Raw genomic sequence first — 23,052 nt, 5'->3', positions numbered from 1 at the left:
TATGGAATGGAATGATTGTACGGTCAATTGATTTAATTCCAGAAGGATCTAAGAGAAGAGAAGAAATTATTGTGTAGAACAAAAAAGGCCTGGAGGTCTTGAACTTGATGTGCTCTTTGAGGTCCTGTTGGTAAAGGCAAAAATACAGTAGATTCTTGACGATTCCAGGATGGGCCGGGATTTGCCAAACGACGCCTACTTTTATCCCTGCGTTTTTGCCCGTCTACGTAGAGATTTGATCAGCAGCGTTCATAGTTTAGTCTAGATTTAGAGTTTTTTGGAGTGCTCCATCTTACCTATCTAGAGGTAAGAATTAACAATTAATCTTTACTATTGATTTATTTATTCATTTTCACGTCCTAATAAATAAAACACAGTACCTCAGGGAAGCATTACTGTTCGCAATTGTGCTTTCTAAATTTGAAGCATGCATCTAAGGAATGTGTTTTTTAAATTCACATATTTAAGATATGAGATAAAAATAAAATATGTTTTGAATTCCAAATATTTGAATATCTTTTTTGTCAAAAAAATTATGTATATATATCATTAAATTTGAATTGTACGGGTGCGAGCATATATTTTAAATAGTTCACATTTAAGGTATGGATTAAACTAATTTTAAAATATATGATTTTGAAGATTTAAAATTACGTTTCACACAATAACACTAATTTTAAAATGACAAATAAAATTTGAAGTTATATGCAATTCAGAGTTGTAGTAGCATTTCCGATTTAAATATGTTGAAATTTTGATTCACAAAAGGTATGTTTTTATAGAATTATAACTTTTAAGAACTAATTAAGGGAACATTCATCATTCCTTATTAATCTACAATAATTACCTTAAATGGAATTTAAATTATAATAAATTATGTTTTACCACCTATAAAGTAACAGTAACACTAGCCTTTGGATCCATAGTTAGTGGATGGTGTAAAATATTTTTAATGTACCTTAAAAAAATGTCCATATTAATGGTAAGTTTTCTGTGGTTCGATCTCAACATAAATCAACTCTGCCTTTTTTTTCTCATATTATTCCTTGGCTATTGCTGGCACGTTTGAAAAACGGCTAAATTGGATATCTTTTGAAAAAAAAACAAGTTACTATATACAAGTTGGTAATCTCACATTTAAAAAATAGATTTTTAACTTTATAATAATTAATTCCATCGTTTATAATATAAAATAGCTATCACAAATTCAGATTGATCATTCGTCTCTGTCTAAAAAAACGCAACCTCGCTGTACACGAGGTGTGCACGTAGACATGAGTATGCACGTGTTACGGGGCGTTATTCCGGAATGCAGCGCAGCAAGGAAGGGAACAAAGAGAGCGGTTTCACCCCGAATTCGCAACGATCATATTACAACAACGTAAAACTTTGAGGCCGTCCATGGCGACAATCCGGGGGCGGCGGCTCTAATCAAAGCTCGAATTTTTTAAATGGACAGGAGATTAAAACCGGTACATATTTACTGAATCTGAATGCTGCCCACCCTCTCAACCACGTCGGGCTCGATCGTCGCTAGCTCGATCTCAGTTGTGGCAGACCTTGGCGGTGGGCATGGTGACGCAGATGGACGCGTACTTCTTCTTCGCCTCGGGGGTCCCCTTCTTCACGTCCGGCTCCGCGAACGCGGCGCCGGCGCCGGCGCCGCCGATGGCCGACAGCGCGACGGCCGCGGCGGCGAACATCACCGCGCGGCGGCCTTCAGCGCCTTGCGCCACGGCGGCGACCTCATCACGCTGGCACTCGGCGGCGCCGCCGGCGGCCGCCCTCGCCACCGCCAGCCCGCCGCGGCGCGGCGCCGCCGACGACACGCGCCCCGACGCCGGCGCCACGGCGGAGAGGGACGCCATCATGGTGAGCGACGCCATTGCTGCTGCTGCGGTGGGTGGAAGCGGTCGCGGTGGTCGTGGTGGTGGTGGGTTTCGGCGGCGCGGGTGTGCGGTGTGGCTATTAAGGTGGGGGATTTGGGAGGGGGGAGGCCTTATCCCGCGTGGGCGCCGCGCGGCCAGTGGAGCGGGGCCACGTGGCGGTAGAGGCTGACGTGGCGGGGCCGGAGGGTGCCGTGGCTGGATAACGCGGGATGGTGTTGGATTCGGATAACGAACGGGCGGACCGGACGGAGGGGTGCATTTTTGGCTCCTGGACCGACCAGATCGCCGTTACTGAGCTTGCTGTTCTTTTCGTAATTTCGTTCCCATGCAAACAAATTTGATAAGATTGGAGAGAGAGGGGAGGAAAAAAGTTATTGACAAGGGTGTAGAGTTAATTCGTAGTATTTATTGGGATAAATTTTATTGCATGATAGTGGAGAAAAAGAAGAATAAAAATTATTTTTTATGTATTATTAATTATAAATCTTATTATCTTCGTCGTTGTACATATCCTAATTATACCCTAATTGTAAGTGATATGTATTGATTAAGAGACTATTATGCATAGCTCTGTCTCTACGTATACCCTAAAAATAATTCAAAATACAGAATGACAGATATTTTTTATTAAATGAAACTAAATGCTACAATAACCAAGTAATCTGAAATAGCGGGCGAGTAACTTAGTGGCAGAGCCACATATCCCAGAATTTATTGTGCTAGCTTTGTTTAAAAATCATTCAAGTTGCAGTAGTTATTAAAATACCTTTAGAAATCTTCAATCGTACAGGAGTCCAAGCCCAAGCCCCTACTAATTGTGCTAATTTATTGTGTTCAACACTTCAACCGAGTGATGTCGTGAAATACCTCCGTCTAAAAAAAACTTTATTTTCTAATTTCTGTATCCAACATTTGACCCTTCGTCTTATTAAAAAATTTCTAGAAAAACTTTTAAAAAATTAGTCACACATAAATTATTGTTCATGTTTTATCATCTAGTAACAACAAATATATTGATTAAAGAAATTCAAATAAAATAAAGAGTCAAACATTATATTAAAAAAAATAGAAAATGGACTTATTCGAGGAAGATATCGGACAAAAATGCTACTGGAGTACTGACTTCACACTGTCAGACAGCTGAAGTGAACCCCGATAAGAAAGTTTTTACTAGAGATGCTCCTAATGCTCTTACGTGTGGAAACTGTAAAATAGAATAGCTAGAACCAATCTAATCCAAAAAAAAAAAAAAAACACCTGTAAACTGCAAGAGTTAGCTGAGTTACAGAACTTGGGCAGAAAAATAAAAACCATGCCGAAAGTTAGCTCTAACAAAACTGAATGTACAGTAAATCCCTAAACAAATGTAGCAGATTTTACATCGCTTTCCTTGAGTTCAGTTGCCTAGATGAGACGACAATATCTTTTGTGAATATATTTGTGAGGGCGAACAGCAGCAACACGAAGACTACTTGGGCGCTCACGATTCCGAAATGGCTAATGCTATTGCCAATCTCCATCCAACTCCCCGTGTTCCGGACCTGCAGGTAAAATGAACAGAATATTTAGCTTACGATTTTTCTGTACTAGCAAGAGCTACAACACAAAGTACTAGAGCAAAATGTCAATTTACCCATGGGAAAAGCATACATACCAGGAAAAAGAAATGAATCGTCATTACATCAGACAGCAGTATTACAAGGAAATAACAGCCCAGTCGTGGTATACGCATAATCTTGGTTATGGCACTAAATGTACATCTGCAATAAGTCACAACAGAATGAATCAGCAATAGCATCTAATATGGCGGCTCATCTCTGTTTATGTTTTCTCTTAATGTTATGCTCCAGAGGTCAGAGTAAGGACTAAAAAGGAACTCCACATCAATCTTAATCAACCAATAACTAATTTAAACATTAGTCGTTTTAGTAATATTTAATCTCAATAGAATATCAAAATGAAGGTAACATCAGGAACGGTATATTAGTACCTACAAAACAAAAGCATGAATCAAGGAACAAGACAAATATATATGTTGTTGATATGCAATCTTTTCCAAACTCTAAATATTGTTCTTCAAATAGGCTATCTCCCACAAAAAGAAAAGTATATTACGGTTACACATTTTAGTTTCGCTAAACAGACTAGGCATTTTTTGTTTATTTTTAATCGTAAAACATCACCTACTAAAAATGATTCAACATTATACTTTGTGAACACAGCTACAATATTTGTTTCAGCACATCAACATTAACTTATCATCAGCCATTCACTATATGACGGTTCAATACAAGAGTAAAACACTGAAAAAACTTACATGACAAGCATGAACGGAATGAACAATTTGAAGATAAGAAGTGCTGCCATAAGAAATGGCTGTCAGGGAAAAGGATGGAAAGTATCAGTAATAGAATTAACTAAAAATAAAATATATATATATTTTAGAAAAAGAAGAAAAACATATAATACAAACACTTACACTAAATATTGTAATGAACCGGTAGACAGATGAGATTTCAAAGCTTGCAATACTCGCAAAATTACCAGTCCCAAAGAAGGCAACATTAAATAAGATCAGCTGCAAGGAAGGAAGGTACATAATTTTATTTGTTATTTCACCTAAAGCATATGGAAATTCACAAAAAAAAGGGGGCGACGTGACTTACAAATAACAAAGGGATCCGTAGATCAGATAGGTGTAAGCATCTTTCATCGTAGCCAAATATTGAGCCCTCCACAACGCTACTACGGTGTGCAGGACCAGTTTGTTCTGAGCAATACAAGTTCGCAGATTCCACAAATATCCATCCGATGAGAACCATTGCAAAAGCACTATAGAAAACCGCTTCATAACTGCAGAAATCGAGATTTGATAATATATGAATATATGGACACTATAGCACCAAAACATGATATGTATGGTTATATGAACATTACAGAAGTCAACAACATACCCAATAGAGAGCAACAGAAATGGAGGAGCGAAACCCAAGAAGATAGATGTAAGACGAGAGAGAACACTGGGTGGTGAAAAAAGTGGTAGCACCATAGCAACACCTGTCAGAACATGGTCAGTAACCCAATAAAGGCAACACATAATTTTAGCAAGAGCAGTAGAGCAGGCCATAACACTAAGGAGTAAAGGCAGCCTATGAATTCAAACAAATCGATTCATATATAAGATGTCAGTTAACTTGATTTTAGATGAAAAATAATCTTTGTTTAACTGACATAGACTTGTCAGAAGATAAAATCTCCCTGCTTGAGGTCACAGGAACTTTCAGCTTGGCCTCTTCCTGTGACCTCAGTTTTGCTCGTATCAGTCTCCCCTACTCTTATCCTGAAAGGTGGTTATTGTATGTTGGCTGGAAAAGTTCCTGATTCTGTGATTATCCTGATTAAATGGATTGTTGATGCATAATGTGTGTAAGGTTGACGAAGTGATCAAATGACTGCTCCCCTCCATTTATAACACATCGGAAAAGATGTGCCATTTATGGATAAAGTGCAAAGAAGGGGGAAAAAGAGCAAGAGCTGCCTTGAAGCTCTTGGATGACTTATACCTGAAATCAGAGTATTTCTATTACAACAATGCTAGCTTAGCTTTGAGGGATGTTGATAGTTGTCAGTGCTCTGAACAAACCATATTCAAGCTTGGTGCAATGTGCAGCAATGCTAGAAAACTAACACAGACAATGTTAGATGTTTAAGAGCCACTTTGACTTGTACGTTAACATATCAGATATTGTCCTGAAGAACTGATAAGGGGCATGCACGACACATTGGAGAAATTAGCAGCATAGGAAGCAATGATAATCATCAATGGCTTACCAGCTGTTAACCAGTTGATCAGCTGGTGCAATGGGTGCAGTTCTTTGTTCCGAGACCGATGCGAGGTTGATAGCCACACCATTATAGAAGATATAGCAACAAATGTAACCTACAGCATTGTAATAGCTGTCAACATTGTTTCTAAATACAACTTCCATAAAACAAATACCAACACCAATAAAGCACTGCTTGCATTTTTCACCTGAACAAAAAATAGCTTCGAGAATTGAGGATCCCGTTTATTTGCTCGAGTAAGATACAGCCAAAAGCTGGTATTATTTGTAGCCATCCATCTAGAAGCCATTGCAACCAGTATTATCAATGCCCCACTAAAAATTCTGCATATATAAGCTTCATCAGACAAAAATTTGCAAGTGAACTCCCACAAAAGAAGCTAGCAGCTGCATTAGCTCTAAAAAGGAAAGAAATTGAGATGACAGGGTCAAAAGAAAGGTAATATTGAAAAAAATGAATTAAAAACACACATTAAATCAGTCAGCGAAAGAAGCATACACCAAATTGTTGTTTTCTGGTATTTCAGCTGGCATCAATGTGAATAAAGACAAGAACCAGCATGCAAACCATATGTATACTGCAAGGGCAGAGCTAGTTTGTATTAGTATTGCTACATAAGTTGAAGCAAGTATTCCGAGGATCAAAAAGCACCAAGTATAAAGCTTCCTGTCAAAAAAGCTCATAACCTGCACATAAGCATCAGATTTCATGTCAAATTAATAAATGTAGTCCTCAAACATTTGGAGATGCAATAACTGAAATGTACAGGAGATTCGCAAATACCAGAAACTCCAGTATGAATAACGCAATAACTGAAATACTCAGGAGATTCACGATATACTTGAATGGCGCATTAGATAATTCTCTCCATAGTGCCTTTATGAATTCTATATGTTGTATAATTCTTGTCCAGAGGAATATTGTCATAAATACATAAGCATGGTAAAGAGGTGGAGATTTCTCCAATAGTAGTATAATGGATGAAAACCCCATGATCAAGCATCCACCTATGTACACCTGTAACCAGAAGAGAAGAAATAGACCAGAACAGTGTAAGAAAAACGCATCAGACTAGTGGAAAAGATACTCCAATAAAATTGTGTAATTTTGAAGAAGATTTGAATGTTTCACAAGAACGAAATAGCACAATTCTATACTGTTGTGTGAACATAGTTATATCTAATGCCTATAGCTCTAGACAGAAGCAAGCCTCTAAAATATGCCATGAAGTTTTACAGCTCATAAATTCTGATTTCTGTTAGAAACAGGTTTCTTGAAAAATGGAAAGTGAACAAAAATGTATTGAAAACCTTCTAGATTGAATAAGTTGGAAAACATAGCAACAAAACCATACACACATAAGACATCAGGTAGTTTAGGCATAAATTCATAAAGTGAAGATTGCATAGGCAGGCCATCTTACTTTTATTGAGGTGTTCTTAGCATATGGCTGAGTCCTCTTTAGATTAGCAGGAATTGATGTATAAGACTGTAGCACATGTAGAGCGAGGTTCACCATCCATCCAATATATCCAAGAGTAATTGTTGTCATCAACATTAACCAATCATATGTTTGAAAATAATGGAGACCAGCAAGAGCCATACTTCGGAGTTCTTCAGAATACGTCATGGCAGTTTCATAGTCTCTTGCAGATATAAGATCCTCAATTTCATCAAGGACTGAAGAATAGTTTGCCAATGGCTTAAAAGGCTTGAAGTAAAGTGAACTTGATTGTTTCATCTCTGAGATAGATTAGGGAAGACATGTGCAGGAGTAAGAATATGATCCAGCATATTCATCTCAGAGGTGGTACAATATTGGACAAAACTAAAAGTAAATTGACATGACGAAATTCACAGCTAGTTAGTTCCAGTGTTCTACTGTAAACTGTAGCCTCTGGGCTTCAATAGCAGATTAAGGCCGCGTTCTTATGTAGGATTAGTAACCGGCCAAAACTAGAAAGTAAATTGACATGACGAGATTCACAGCTAGTTAGTTCCAGTGTTCTACTGTAAACTGTGGCCTTTGGGCTTCAATAGCAGATAAAGGTCGTGTTCTTATGTAGGATTAGTAACCGGCCAAAACTAGAAAGTAAATTGACATGACGAGATTCACAGATAGTTAGTTCCAGTGTTCTACTTTAAACTGTGGCCTCTGGGCTTCAATAGCAGATTAATTAGTGTCTCATAAACCACTCACGTCCACAGGATGTCCCTTACAAGATTAGAATAAGCAAAATATTAATTAGTTAAGTTATAAAAGGATACGCGACTTTCGAAGAAACTGATTAAGAATTTGCTTTGTATTGGCCAGAACTGCTTCAACTTCATCAGCCTGCAGCAGAAATAATGGGTAAATAAACATAAAATTTTAGACATATTTTTCATAGTATTGCGGTGTTTATTCTCTGACCTTGCTTAGTTTTAAATAATGAGTAGGCAAGCTTCCAACAGAATTCAATGGGCATGGAAGGCCCACAAGTGTAGCCTGCAGTTTTTTATGAATAACTGAGAATAAGGCAATATGTTTAAGAAAAGCAGATGATGCTGAAGGAAAAATGATAAAATGTTTGCCTAGGGAAATTTGTAAACCATTAGAGGAGCTATATCAGCCTGGTTGACATCCACTCTTTCAAATCCTTCAAGGGCCCAATCTTGTGGTGTGGGCATATCATGTTTGTGGTCATCAACAAACCGAAAGCCATCATCAGGTTTATCTGTATAGTCCAAGAACTTTGGACTTCTAATTCCAGCCCCCCATGCAACAAGAGGAGTATCAGTGTTTGAAGGGTGTCCATCTCCATGGCTTCCTATTAGTAGAATTTTCCAATTACATTGGCATCATGAAACAACAGATAATAAGGTGTAGGAATAAGCTATTTTTATTAGTAACAAATCAAAAATCCATATAAGGCTTCTAAAAAAAACCCATATAAGGCTGGTTCTCAACAAAAAGAAAAACATCGATATTAATGGCGATATCATTGTAAGTATCTGTACCTTTGTCACTCATTCCATGATCTGCAGTAAAAACATAAGCAGTCTGGTTATCATTGAAGTAGCTTTCCATCAGATTGTACACGCTTTCAGCTATTTGATCAACAACCTTAACATTGTTAAGATAGATGTTTGAATACGGTCGATGTGCATGGCCATTAGTATCACAACCCAGTAAGTGCAGAAATATGACTAATTTGTCCTGTAGGAGCAACTGCCTGAATTTAGCATCCTCAAAAGACCTGTTGAGAAGACCTTGAAACTGATCAAATGACCACTGATCCAGGAAAGATGCATCTGCAATCAAGGTCTCTGAACAAGTAAACACAATGTTCCAAAGCAAACTAAATTTAAAAGCTTTAGAACCTTATTTCCATTTTTTTAATATTATGTTATCATCAGAAAGTCTACCAATGAACTTTTAGAGTAATTGGAGTACTCAGAACAGGTGTGAATTATTAATATGATTTGTGAGTAAGTATAAGAGTTTATTCATATCTAAAAAACGATTCTATGGCAAGTCACAAAAATTTTATGATAATAATCGTACACTCCAGCAATCTAAATGTACTGGTATTAAACCTGACCTGTCGCAAAGTCTTCATATTCATGGGGATAAGAACCCCAGGTACTGTGAGGTAGACTGCTGCAGAATATAGGAACAATATCTGGACTCCCAAACGAGATAGTGTGTCTACTTCGATTGAATACGGAATCAAACTCCACGGGATTGGCCTTCCATCCTAAAAAGAGTAACAAAATTGTGAATATCAAAGACAATTGCTATTCAATTAAAACATATCATCGGTTTCTAAATAACATCTGAAATGTCTCCGTATCTCAAATTTTCAAAGGTCCTTAGTAAAGCTCAACTAAAGGTAGCATGTAGCTAGCACAAGCTAAAATAAGACATCACCAGGTAGAACAATGCTCATAATTTCTTATATATTGTTAATCTGTGAAGGTAGTCAATCATACTACTCTAAGCCATGCTAAAACTGTCACTGACAGATAGTGCATGAGTTTTGACCGACATAAGGATTTTGGAAATTAGAACCACCAACATAATTATAATTATACATTACCCGCAAAATGCAATAACACACTCCGATGGATGCATATCAATAGGTCTTGTAAAAGAATACATAAAACTAAATCTAGTAGATTAGAAAATTGAAGTACTCTGAATGACTTATTTTCGACACCTTGACCATATTAGTCCTATTATTCATTAGGAATCTAATCATAGCAACTGCCATAAGATTTTATCTGCTCATGTCCCTGTGTGTAATGTGGAATAACATGAGGTGGAGAACTAACTGTAACTTGTAATTGTAACTGAACTTTAGCCATATTTTTTTCCGAAAATAAAAGGCTAAGTAGTCACCAAAATGGAATTTAACCTACATGCAAACTCTATTAGATTTTCTGGAAGAAGCATAGCAACTAACAAAACTTCACCAAAATGTAATTGAAATGCAGCTTGTCTGAGCAGCGGTCCACCGCCCCCTAGTCCTACACTCCTAGTGAAACTTGGCTCTAGCGAGCACCAAAGCCATCTTTGTTGTTTTTTTTCCTATATAGTTTAGACCACGATAATTTATGTGAACTAGTTATGGTTTGGAGTAGCCAGTAACTCATCTTAGTTGCATCAAACATGAAAAAACAAAAAACTCCAGTAACAGAACTAGAGCTGAAATGGGCGCACCTTTGGTGACAGCGCTGGGGTCTTCATAGAAGCCGGCGATGATGGCGACGTGCCCCGGCCGAGACTCCGTGGGCGGCCGCGCGTGGCTGACCCCCCACCGGCCCTTCTCTTCGATCACCCCGCGCAGGAACGGCGCCCTGTACCTCCCCCGCTCGTCCGGCTCGAAGAACTTGTCCGCCCTGAGCCCGTCCGCTGCACGCACGCACCCACCCACCCACCAGAAACCCTCACCAAATCAAACTCGATCGCAACCAAAATAGGGTCACAGCCAGATCAGAGCGAGGCGGGGGAGCGGAAGCGGGAGAGGGAGAGGGAGAGGGAGAAGCGACGCGACGCGACGCGACGCACCGACGAGGAGGACGAGGCGCCTGGCGGGCGGCGCGGAGAAGCGCGGCGGCTCGGGGTCCATGCCGTGCACGATGGGGGACTTGAAGTAGATGTCGAAGATGCTGAGCATGTACACGGCGTGGAGGGCGACGCCGAGGACCACCAGCCACCGCTCGCGCCGCCGCGTGGCGGCCGACGACGAGTGCGGCTGCGGCTGCGGCTGCGCGCGGGGGCGGCCGGCCATTGCCGCCGCGCGGTCGCGCCCGACGTCGCGGGCGCGCGCGGCGGCGGTGGATCTGGTGGCACGGGATCAGGGGAGCGGGAAGGCGCAGAGGAGGTTGGACTGACGGTCTCGAGCACTTGGGTTTGGGTTTGGGGGCAGGTTTGGACTTTATTCTGCTTCTCCCAATTTTTAGCCCATCCGTTCCAAAATGCGACCATACGATTTGAATATGTCTCAAAATATAATATTTCTGATGGACGGTTCACGAGCCCGTGTGGTTTTACCGCGCTACCGCTGAGGGAGCAGTGATAAAACAGTGTAACCACGCTAAGTTCAAATAAATTTTAAAATCAATTTAAAACTTAAAATACTTAGTGTGATTTTGCACTATTTATGTCCTATTTGATTCAGCTTAAGATTATTATAATCTAGCTTATTAAAAGTAAGCTGAAACAGACAGACAGATTATTATAATCTAGAGCTCAGATTCATATAATCTGATAACCTCATCCAAACATGTTTTTTTTCAGATTATTGGGTAGCTTTAGACCCACTAACATAGTATACTTTAAAATAATTATTCATATTTATCTTTGTTTTTACTTTAGGTTATAATAATCCAGCCTACAGTAATCTGATTTAATAATCTAGATTATAATAATCACTAGCAGAAACAAACTGGTCCTCAATCATGGCTATCATCGTTCTTCGGTTCAGTTGTATGTATACTGTTGTTTTAGTTAATCACATAATACTCTTCTCATTATTTTAGTAGTGTACCGTTGATATTTGATATGACTTCTAACCATTTATCTTATCTAAAAAATATTTGTGAATGGCTTTAGATTACCCATTAGGGGTGACAATTTCACCCGCGGGGCCGGGTCCCCGACGGGTACCCACCCCTACGGGTATGGGGACGGGTCCCAATTTTGACCCATGGGTCCGGAGCCCCGCATTTGGGCGGGTAAGGGGACGGGGATGGAGTTCTACCCGCGGGTAATCCGCGGGGACCCGAGAGGGGTATATTAAACTATGACCCATTAAATTACAGCCTATATAAGGTGCAAAAGCCTAATCCTAAACCCACATTTCTATCATGGCAAACCATTTATTTGTTGATTCCATCATTGTTATTGCAATCCACTCAACTGCAGTACCGTGCATCCATCCAATTTAATTTTTGTTCTTGTTAAATTCATCATTGTCTTTTATTTCTTGTGTTGATTGAAGTGAGGCAGTACTCGATGCGGGTGAGCGGGTCACCCGATCGGGTTGCGGGTCCTCGGTCGGGTTAGGTACAGGGATGGATTCTGACCCGCTTCTCTATTCGGGTCTGGGTTCGGGTCCATTCTTGTTCAACCCGCCCCCGACCCGTCCTGTTGCCATCTCTATTACCCATCGTAGCTTAGAAACCAGGGTACGTGAGTCAAAGTCAATAAGGCCATCTCCATTATTTAGTAAATAAAAACACATAACTAATTTTAATAATTTATTTAAGAAAAACTTGATGTGTAATTCATGTAGCTGGGTCCATATATGTAATTGAGTTATCCTACTGAAAACGAATAAACGATATATGATGACCGAAAAAAATTCTATGCAAATGAAGCAAATGTTTGCTAGCCTTCCGTGCTGGTTTTGAGTTTTATTGTTTCTGACAAAACAGTACAAATACAAACACTCGTAAACATGTGCATGTTCACCCCTTTAGATATACAATAGAAGGATAATATTATGTGTATATATCATGAATTGACATATCTAAATATTAATGAAGTTTTTTTTTCCGGTTGCTGTAAATATTAATGAAGTTACCACGAACATCCTGCAATGATACTTTGTCTGTCGCCGAAAAGAGCCAATGATGAATCCATGGAGAAAAGGGGACAGAAAAGGAGAAAACAATAAAATCACCTCAAATTACCTGCGTCCTGCAAGGGACATAACCAATTGAGCTCCCAGCGGTTCGTGGGTAGTTAGACGGCCTCCGTACGACGCCGTTAACTTTTCTATACGTGTTTAACTATTCATCTTCTTCAAAAAATTTATATAATTATTAATCATTTTTAGATCATTTTATTTATTTGTTATATATACTTTTATGCATATATATAGCTTTACATATTTTTAAATAATATGAATAGTCAAACGTGTATAAAGAAATAAAAGACGTCAAATATTTAGAGACAGGGGAGTACGTTGTTTTACAGTTGATGATCCAGCATGACGGCACCATTGGTACCCTGTGTTGATCAACCAAGTCCCTTTGCATGAATAGGTTCCGAACCAGTTTACAGGGATTTTAGATCAAGTGTATTTGGAACTAGAACTGCACAATAAAAACTGCCGAGCAATCCGAGATATTCATATTTTCGGTCCATATGCGCTGACATGATATATAAAAAAATAAATTCATGCTACAGTAGCAGTAATTTAAGACCTGATCTAGAATTCTGGATGGGGTAATGTGTGTCCATTTTGAGATTAATATTGAAGAACATCTCATGATTACGGATTACTCCATGATTCCATCTCGAGGATGACCCAAGGGGAAATCATAAAACAGGAACGTGATAATTAAGGATCGGCACGTACGTACAAGAGAGAGATCGGTACGCACGAACCGTCGCATTTGCGATGTGCGTGATATACACGTGCTGCTGTGTGCCGTCTTCGTCGTAACAAAACGAGGATAACTTTTTGGTGTTGTTTTCAGAGCAATTTTATAGTCCGTGAGTAGATATCAAGAGATATTTAAATCTTAGTGTAAAATTTAGTACCGCATAATATCTAAGGTAACCAGAGTTACCAAAACTTATATAAAAAAAAAAGCAAGCATCGTAAAATTGCTCTTGTTCGTTTTATGAATTAATCATCCGAGTCTAATCACGAAGGTAGCAGCTGAAGGGAAGAAGACAGTAAAGAAATTTAAGATTTTTAAGAAAAATCTCCCGATGTGGGTGATATATGTGCCTTCCTCCAACTCCAAAACGACATATATATAGTACCCAACCTTGAGAAAAATCGGGCACGACTCGGCAACATCATGTGATACTTGGCATGATAGTGTCTACTCGAACTTCTTAATTCTGTTCGCCAAATTAAACTGTATCAATGTACTGTTTCGCTGAATTCATAGACGTATCTATGCTACGAGTATCTAAGGTGTGTGAGATAGCTGATGTTTCGTGAACGACGAATTATCTTATTTTTTTCAATAGCAATTTGAGAGTAAAAATAACTAAATTAATTATTATAAATTGAATATCAATAAAGAAACTTTATAAAAATATTTTGCACTAAGCACACGTTTAAAGCTTAAAAAAGCATGCCCGTAAAAATCTAAAAATAATAACAAGAGTAGAACTCAACAAATCTTTTATACATGCACGGCACCAGCAGGTTACCGACAAATTAACCTAGGTTTACGCCCGTACAGGTACTTAGAGCAGTTAACAGCTATAAATATATTTTAAAGAGATAAGAGTAGAGAGAGAAGAGAGTATGCTACTAATTTGTAGGTAGCTACAGCATGGGTTCCAAGACGCCATGTGTATATGACATGTGAAACCATGTATTAATGTTTTATAGACAACTATTTTATGAATTAGCTATTAGATTGACTATAAAAAAATTAGACTAGTTGATTATACTATTGAACTCTTACACGGTGAGGAATTGGCCGGCGATCCTGAGGTGCAGAGCTCGTCTTGAGAGCGAGGCTGCATGCGGCCGTGCACACCCACAGGATCGAGGCATGCACGCACGTAACGTTCCACGTTACGGTTGCGGCTGGCCCTGCTCGTACAGCCGCGGTACGTGGGAGTAGTGGCTATACGCTTCCACGGTTCTGCCTCACATGTTCTGCGTACATATGCATGCTGGTGACTACCCTGCAGTGTGCACGGGGCGGAAGAGGGCGAAAACACCACGCACGCACGCAACTACGCAAGTACGTACGTTGAGGGTGATTTTTCTATGTGTTTGGCTTATGTACTACTGCTATCTCCGCTTCATAATAATTAAGATGTTTGTCTTTTTTGATTCTAGCGTTTGACTATTCGTCTTATTTAAAAATTTAGTATAAATATAAAAAATAATAAATCATGCTTAAAGTTCTTTTAATAATAAAATAAGTCACAAGTAAAATAAATGGCTGATTTTGACGCCGATCTAGCCTGGAGCTCCAGCGGCGATGGCGGTGGTCAACGAAATCCAAGCAACGTGCGGTCTAGGGCTACAAACAAACGAGCTGGTGTGCATGGCGGCGAGCTAGAGAGAGCGAAGGACAAGGAGAAAGAAAAACAGAGATCACAGAGGATAAAAGCGTATACTAGTTCTTATCGCATGACTATCAACTGTGGACGACCTGCCTGCCAGCCGTACAGCAGCCGGGGGAGCCAGCTGGGCAGGCTGCGGCGGGCCGAGCGCCTCTCCGCCAGCGGGAGGATGACACGTGGGTGGTGAAGTACGGGGTACCGTCCGCCCGCGGCTGGCGCGCGTGTGGGCCGCCGGCCGCCGTCTACAGCGGAGCCGCGCGGTGTCTGGCCCGTACGTACGTGTCGCCGTCTCCCCCGTTTTGCAGATCGTCCATGTCCAACGGGGCGTCGAGCCGAAGATCACATGTTGGGCCAGTGAATACCTTCTGTTTTTTTCCAAACAATCAAAACACACAAGTATCTAACAACGGATGTCGATTTGGGTACTTGTGCTTCTCACGGTACTCTCCGGTTTATTTTTATCGGATGTCATTGATTTTTAGATTGATTAAAAGTTAAGGGCGTTAATGAGAAAACATGATGGGTATGAGATGAGTACAGCCTGAATGTAAAAAAACCTTTCAGTTGCCATCCTATCATAATCTTGAATCTATTTCTTGATAATTATAAACCAGCTTCTACCCTAAAATAGTTTAAATATACCGCTTCCATAAGAGGGCATGATATAATTTTGCTAAACTACTCATTTCATTTTATATTATAAGTTATTTTGTTCTTATCTAGATTTATTTATACATCAATAAATATTGTTTATACATGTATCCAGATTTATCAGTATCTACACGAATATGAATCCAGGGATGACCATAATATAATGTGAAATAGATGTAATATAAACATAACGATTCATAAAAGAAACTTAACGAAAATGTTTTTGCTGTAACATTTATGAACAAGAAACTTTTACCTATGAAATTATGTTTTTATAGTTATTTAATGATATAAACAGTAGAATTAACTACTATAAAATTAAAATTTGTTTGTAGAAACCTTTTTTAAAAAATATACCGTTAAAATGTTTGAGAATCATACGTGCAAAAGCTACAACCTCATCCTTTTATTATGCTTATAAGCCTAAATTTGAATTTTTAACCATAAATTTAGAAAACATTTTGTCATTTTTCATCATAATTTATATTTTATCCTTAGCTTTTAAATCACCAAGAATACATATATATATATATATATATAATATAAATTATTTTTTATAAATATAAATAAATATATTTTTTTACTGAATAAGCCAAACAACCACCCGCAGGATTAGCTGTACAAACCAAAACAGCCCAAATACGTGCGTACTAGCATACTGCGTTACTGAATAGGATCCCGCCAAGGACAACCTGTGGCCCAAAATTTCCTATGCAATAATCTGTGGCCCAAAACTCCGCTTCACCCGAAAGATGTTTGCCAGGCCACCCTCCACACACGCAACGCAACCCGCCAGATCATCATCATCGCCCGTCGACCTGTCCATTCCGCGCCAAAGCCGTGGGTAAGCCAACGTACAGAACAACTCCATCCCGCCACCGCCTCCTCCTCCTCCTCCTCTCACTCTAATCATCGATCTCGTCCACCTCACCTTACCCGAAAAGCAGCAAGCAGAGACGGAAAAGGCAGCAAGCTAGAGTACACTGCTTTTCCGCTCTATAAATCCTCCGGCGGAGTCGGGAGCCATAGCCTTCTCGATCTCCTCTCATCGCTATCCTGCCTGCCTCCTCGATCTGCTCTGCTGATCTGCCTGCAGCAGCAGGCCAGCTCAACAGAATCGATCAGCAATATGGTAACACGGCATGAACAGTTGGTGCTTTTTCGTGTTAGTTGTTGTATCAGAGCATGAGATGCAGCGCAGCATGTGTGCATGCTTGCTGTGGTTTGGATTTGGATATGGTACGGTTGCTGAGCTGATTGCGTTGTGTGTGTGTGGATGTGTGCTGCAGGTTTCTGCCGGAGGTCATGGCGGCGCCGACGACGGCACGGTCATCGACTACCGGGGTAACCCGGTCGATAAGTCCAAGACCGGTGGATGGCTCGGCGCCGGGCTTATCCTAGGTAAGCGCGCGCTCACAGCCGCACTGTTTCGACGTGCTGTTTTTGAGCATTAGAACTCGACGTGACACGCGAGGTTGTGCGGCCATGGCGGCGGCGTGGCTTGCATGCAGGGACGGAGCTGGCGGAGCGGGTGTGCGTGATGGGCATCTCGATGAACCTGGTCACGTACCTCGTCGGCGACCTCCACCTCTCCAACGCCAAGTCCGCCAACATCGTCACCAACTTCATGGGCACGCTCAACCTCCTCGCCCTCGTCGGCGGCTTCCTCGCCGACGCCAAGCTCGGCCGCTACCTCACCATCGCCATCTCCGCCACCATCGCCGCCACCGTAAGCACGCACATGAACACGCGCCATGCAGCACCGTCGTCGTCGTCCCCCCGGCCGCTTCATCAGCCATTCTGACTGACGTCGCGTGTATTCGTGCAGGGCGTGAGCTTGCTGACGGTGGACACGATGCTGCCGGGGATGCGGCCGCCGCCGTGCGAGGACGCGCGCGGCGCAGGGGCGCACATGCGGTGCGTGCCGGCGCGGGGCGGGCAGCTGGCGATGCTGTACGCGGCCCTCTACACGGTCGCGGCGGGGGCCGGGGGCCTGAAGGCGAATGTCTCCGGGTTCGGCTCCGACCAGTTCGACGGGCGGGACCCGCGGGAGGAGCGCGCCATGGTCTTCTTCTTTAACCGCTTCTACTTCTGCATCAGCCTCGGCTCCCTGTTCGCGGTCACCGTGCTGGTGTACGTCCAGGACAACGTCGGCCGCGGGTGGGGCTACGGCGTCTCCGCCGTCGCCATGGTCCTCGCCGTCGCCGTGCTCGTCGCCGGCACGCCCAAGTACCGGTACCGCCGCCCCGAGGGGAGCCCGCTTACCGTCATCGGTAGGGTTCTTCTGACGGCGTGGACGAACCGCAGGCTGCCTCTTCCCGCCGACGCCGGCGAGCTCCATGGCTACCACACGTCCAAGGTGGCCTACACTGACCGCCTCAGGTAACGTACAACACAGTCTTAATTACTACCTTGGTGCCATTAAAAAACTTCATTTTTTTACTTCTGTGTCAAATGTTTGTAGAAAAATTTAAAAATTAATCACTTGTAAAGTATTATTTATGTGTTATCATTTAGAAATAATAAAAATTTTAATTAAAAAAATTTTAAATAAGATGAATAGTCAAACATTATATCTAAAATCGAAAAATAAATTTATTTTAGGACGTACGACTATGAAGTATATATTTCAATCTTAACCATCCAATATATAATCGCCGCATGTTCTCTTTCTGCGATTAATATACTCCTAATATACACACTTCGGTTAGATATATGATCTTCTCGACTAGAAAATTAGCTTCAGATACACTCTTGGTTGTCGTCAGACATCATCGATCGATCGAGCAGATCGGTAGTTAACTCGTTGCTGTCCTTACTTTGGAGTGATTGATTAATCATAGTTAGTCCAAACATATGTTGGTTGGGTTGCAAAATGGCATTATATATTGGCGTGTGTTGCACATTTTACATCTTAGGGGCTGTTTAGTTCCAAAAATTTTCACCCAAAAACATTACATCAAATCTTTAGATACCTAAATAGAGTATTAAACATAGATAAAATAAAAAACTAATTGCGCAGTTATGTGAGAAATCGTATGACGAATCTTTGAGCCTAATTAGCGCGTAATTAGTCATAAGTGCTACAGTAACCAACATGCTCTAATGATGAATTAATTAGGAGTAAAAAATTCGTCTCGCGGTTTACAGGCCAGCCGTGGAATTCGTTTTTTCATTCATGTCTAAAACTCCTTTCGACATCCGATCAAACGTCTGATGTGACATTCAAAAATTTTCATTTCCCCAACTAAACAACCCCAGGGATGAGTACACGAGATGACAAAATGCCATCAGTTCCATCAGAGTTTTACGTGACACGATGTGTGTGTGCAGAGGAGGATTATTCAGGATTGCATTCTCGTGGCTGCTACATTTGCTTGCCAAACATTTTGCTCGTTCGTTATTTAAATCAAATAAATGGATCGATTGTGATCTCGTTTTGAAAATACATGGGACTGAGCTTTCAAAAACGCCGTGTTTTCAGCCCTAGCCACATAGCCTTTCCATGGTTAGTATGGGTCGTCACCACCGTTCGTCATTAGGGCTTAGAGAATTAGTTATAGCTAGGTTAATTTGAGGGTTAATTTAGCTAGCACGAGGCTATAACATGCTACTTGCCTTTACCTGTTTGGTAAGTATACTTTGGTCCCTGTCAAGGCTGAGAGGGACAAGAGCAGATGGGCTACAGAAGCTGAAGACGACATTCCAGTTCGGGCCCATGCCAGTGCAACACGCAAGAGCAAATCATGCACGCGTGTGCCAATTGCCAGATGAAATGAATTTAGTGATCAAAAGTGAGTGAGACATCAAAAGTAATTACAAGTTAGAACACTCGGTTAGTGTAGGATATACCGAACAGATTAATTTAGAATATATACGCGTCAATGCGTGCGCCCATAAATCTTTAGCCGGCCGGCTAATCGGAGATTCAGTGGCAACAATCTCTGGACGAGCGGAGCGGAAACTCTTTTAAATCCTTCGGAATAAATGCCCTCGTTTCTGACATATATGATGTAGTGTCACGTAAGCATGCATTATTGAATTTGACTTTTATAAGCTACTCTCTTTGTGTTTTGACAGATGTCCTCATTGATTTTTGACACACGATTAATCATTGGTTATTAAAATGTGCAAAAATATATAAATTATAATTAAAAATGCATATGGTAATAAATAAATGATAATTAAGTAAGTTTTTTTAGTAAAATAAACGGCCAGTCAAGGACATCATTTATTAAAAATATAAAGGGAATAAAAACAAATATTACTAAATAGGTGTACATCAAAGTTTAATGTGTTATTTTTGTTGTAAATTATAAAGAACGAATTTGGACAGCCATATATCACATATTAATATATACTAGTATTGTTTTTAATTTTTTATAACTGTCATGAAAAAACTAAGGGCATACCCAAAAATCCAATATTTTCCTGGAGGGATCTGAGTTTCCAGTACTAGCCAGTAAAGTCCGGTGATGAAACCTAGCTGTCCCGGCTAAACATCATTGCGGCCGCTAGTCCTGTTGGGTTATGACACACGGATGTTGAGTCATGCACACTCCCAAATTGCATTTAGTGAGGCTTTAATAGATCGATGCATATCTCAAACAGTCACAGTACTGGTGCGCCGGCCTAGCTACGTGCATGACATCGCTAGAGCCTTCAAGTTTTCACTTCAGTTTAATTGGGCAATTTTATCCATCCTTCATACAAGAAAAGTAAAAGTTGGGCTTAAAAAAAGTAAAGTAAAGTAAAGCTTAATTTGGTTTGGTACCACCCAATATATGATGGTACGAAAAAAATTGTATTTCCTCTTGTAAAAAATCTGTCTTTTATACCAAGATTTAGGCAAAGATATAAAATTTTGACCATCAATATTTTTAAAAATAATTAGCTTAATACAAGATAAATGATGCACACATTTTCTCCTTGAAAAAGTACTATTAAAGTATCATAAATTTATTAGATTTTATAAATTTATTATAACACAAAACTATTCAAAATTTTAGAAGTTTGATAAAATATTATTCTAAATGGCAAAAAAAAATTTTATCAAAGAGGTAGCTCGAGATAATTTTTTAAGAGCAGATACAATAGTAGACATATTTTAAGGAGAGAAAAGAGGAAAGGAAAAACAATAGGCTATAGATTTGTAGCCACCTGGAACACGAACTCCAAGACATAGTATATGTATGACAGGTGAGACATGATAGTATATATTTTACAGATAACTGTTATATGAATTGACTATTAAATTAGCTATAGATGAATTAGAGTAAGTAGTTGGCTGAACTTGCTCTAATAGCCGTAAAATTTTCTCTGTTTGATCACACAGATGCCAAGCATTCGCATCCATTTGGTATTTCTGTTGTTGCTAACACGAACACTAGCTGAAAAGGCATCTGCCACATATGCAGACACGTCTGCCAAGCTTTTGCTGACTGGTTTTGTTCCATGCTGCAGGTGCCTGGACAGGGCGGCGATCGTGGAGGCGGACCTGGCCGCGTCGCCGGCGAAGAAGCAGGCGTCGTCGTCGGCGTCGGCGATGACGGTGACGGAGGTGGAGGAGGTGAAGATGGTGGTGAAGCTGCTGCCCATCTGGTCGACCTGCATCCTCTTCTGGACGGTGTACTCCCAGATGACCACCTTCTCCGTGGAGCAGGCCACCCGCATGGACCGCCACCTCCGCCCCGGCGCCGCCTCCGGGTTCGCCATCCCGGCCGGCTCGCTCTCCGTCTTCCTCTTCCTCTCCATCCTCCTCTTCACCTCCGTCAACGAGCGCGTCCTCGTGCCGGTGGCCAGCCGCCTCACGCGGCGCCCGCAGGGGCTCACCTCGCTCCAGCGCGTCGGCGCGGGCCTCTTCCTCGCCACCGTCGCCATGGCCGTCGCCGCGCTCGTCGAGAAGAAGCGCCGCAACGCCACTAACAACGGCGGGGCCATGGTCAGCGCGTTCTGGCTGGTGCCGCAGTTCTTCCTGGTGGGCGCCGGCGAGGCGTTCGCGTACGTGGGGCAGCTGGAGTTCTTCATCCGCGAGGCGCCGGAGCGGATGAAGTCCATGAGCACGGGGCTGTTCCTGGTGACGCTGTCCATGGGGTTCTTCCTCAGCAGCTTCCTCGTCTTCGTCGTCGACGCCGTCACGCGCGGCGCGTGGATACGGAACAACCTCGACGCCGGGAGGCTGGACCTCTTCTACTGGATGCTGGCCGTGCTCGGGGTCGTCAACTTCGCGGCGTTCCTGGCGTTCGCGAGGCGGCACGAGTACAAGCAGCCCGGCGCGGCTACCGTGGTGGCGCCCGCCGCCGACGACGGCGCGCGCGGCGGCGAGGAGAAGGAGATGGACGACGTCGTCGTGGTCAAGGAGGCCGTCGAAGGGATGGACGTGTAGTGTCTGTGTACGTATGTAGGTGTGGTCGTAGCATAAAGGTTTGGGTTTTTGAGGTAGTGTGTATTACTGCAGTATGTGCTAATAGCAGTTAATTTTCGTTTAGGGCATGATGCTATAGCTTCGATCTCCTGTAAAATGTTAAAAAGGAGATCGATGAGCTGAGTGAGATGTTTGTCAAGTGAAGATCAACGAGTTTGTTTTGTGAATCTCCCTGGAGTTTTTTATTTTTGTTTTTGTTTTAGCTTTTTGTATGTGTTTATACGAATGTATTCAACTAAGCCTAAATACTAAAGCAAAACAAATACGTTGGCTCAAGATAAAGATTATATGTCAAATAAATTAAAGACACATGGTTATGCGTGAATTTCAAAGCAACTTCGCCTTCTTCCTACCTTTTTCTAATCCTTATTGATTTTTAAAAGCATCCAAGAGACAATAGAAAACCATAAATCTCAAACCTAATTCTGCCTCCCTTCTTCTAATCTCGTGGCATGAAATCGGTTCTCCTATTCTCCTTATCTGATTAATCAGTAGATATAGATCAAATGGTGGCATTACTCTCACACGATGATATTTCAATTATGATCTCATTTATCATAAATATATAAATATATGAGCGATGCATCGACTAATTTCTCTCTACTTACCTCATTAGTTCTCCTTCAAACCTACTAGTAAATTCATAAACATTTTTTCTTCTCAACTTCCAACTGCCGATGAGGAAGGAAATACTATGGCTGCGT

General features: G+C 41.2%; 3 protein-coding genes across 3 annotated transcripts; 1 reads left to right on the top strand and 2 right to left on the bottom strand.

The window, feature by feature from the left end:
* Positions 1-1,324: 1,324 nt before the first annotated feature.
* Positions 1,325-1,901, bottom strand: LOC121053588 (photosystem II 5 kDa protein, chloroplastic-like). The gene has a single exon (XM_040521151.1). It carries the CDS (start codon positions 1,884-1,886, stop codon positions 1,545-1,547), a length of 342 nt encoding a protein of 113 aa, XP_040377085.1. The 5' UTR covers positions 1,887-1,901; the 3' UTR covers positions 1,325-1,544.
* A 1,037-nt stretch (positions 1,902-2,938) lies between these two features.
* LOC102715547 (GPI ethanolamine phosphate transferase 1) lies at positions 2,939-11,102 on the bottom strand. Its single transcript, XM_006648726.3, has 18 exons — positions 10,789-11,102; positions 10,441-10,632; positions 9,320-9,475; positions 8,736-9,029; positions 8,328-8,545; positions 8,149-8,223; positions 8,004-8,070; positions 7,159-7,478; positions 6,519-6,752; positions 6,234-6,421; positions 5,923-6,058; positions 5,721-5,829; positions 4,844-4,946; positions 4,556-4,742; positions 4,369-4,467; positions 4,207-4,265; positions 3,544-3,649; positions 2,939-3,430 (listed from the first exon to the last, which is right to left on the bottom strand). Exons 1-18 carry the CDS (start codon positions 11,009-11,011, stop codon positions 3,266-3,268), a joined length of 2,931 nt encoding a protein of 976 aa, XP_006648789.3. The 5' UTR covers positions 11,012-11,102; the 3' UTR covers positions 2,939-3,265.
* A 5,695-nt stretch (positions 11,103-16,797) lies between these two features.
* On the top strand, positions 16,798-22,515 carry LOC102715271 (protein NRT1/ PTR FAMILY 6.4). The gene is made up of 5 exons (XM_040521363.1): positions 16,798-17,056; positions 17,214-17,325; positions 17,436-17,653; positions 17,753-18,306; positions 21,388-22,515. Exons 1-5 carry the CDS (start codon positions 17,054-17,056, stop codon positions 22,307-22,309), a joined length of 1,809 nt encoding a protein of 602 aa, XP_040377297.1. The 5' UTR covers positions 16,798-17,053; the 3' UTR covers positions 22,310-22,515.
* Positions 22,516-23,052: the final 537 nt, after the last annotated feature.

Source organism: Oryza brachyantha, chromosome 2 (assembly GCF_000231095.2).
Source record: "Oryza brachyantha chromosome 2, ObraRS2, whole genome shotgun sequence".
Taxonomy (NCBI): domain Eukaryota; kingdom Viridiplantae; phylum Streptophyta; class Magnoliopsida; order Poales; family Poaceae; genus Oryza; species Oryza brachyantha.
The sequence above is the reverse complement of the archived record's forward strand: the minus strand, read 5'-3'. Positions and strand labels throughout refer to the sequence as shown.

Coding starts and splice junctions, on each gene's coding strand:
- LOC121053588 (XM_040521151.1), bottom strand. CDS start 1,886: ATGGCGTCGCTCACCATGATGGCGTCCCTCTCCGCCGTGGCGCCGGCG.
- LOC102715547 (XM_006648726.3), bottom strand. CDS start 11,011: ATGGCCGGCCGCCCCCGCGCGCAGCCGCAGCCGCAGCCGCACTCGTCG. Junction 9,476..10,440: donor CCCCAGCGCTGTCACCAAAG/GTGCGCCCATTT, acceptor TACTCTTTTTAG/GATGGAAGGCCAATCCCGTG. Junction 4,743..4,843: donor TTTCTGTTGCTCTCTATTGG/GTATGTTGTTGA, acceptor CGATTTCTGCAG/TTATGAAGCGGTTTTCTATA.
- LOC102715271 (XM_040521363.1), top strand. Junction 17,326..17,435: donor CGGCGCCGGGCTTATCCTAG/GTAAGCGCGCGC, acceptor GCTTGCATGCAG/GGACGGAGCTGGCGGAGCGG. Junction 17,654..17,752: donor CCGCCACCATCGCCGCCACC/GTAAGCACGCAC, acceptor GTATTCGTGCAG/GGCGTGAGCTTGCTGACGGT.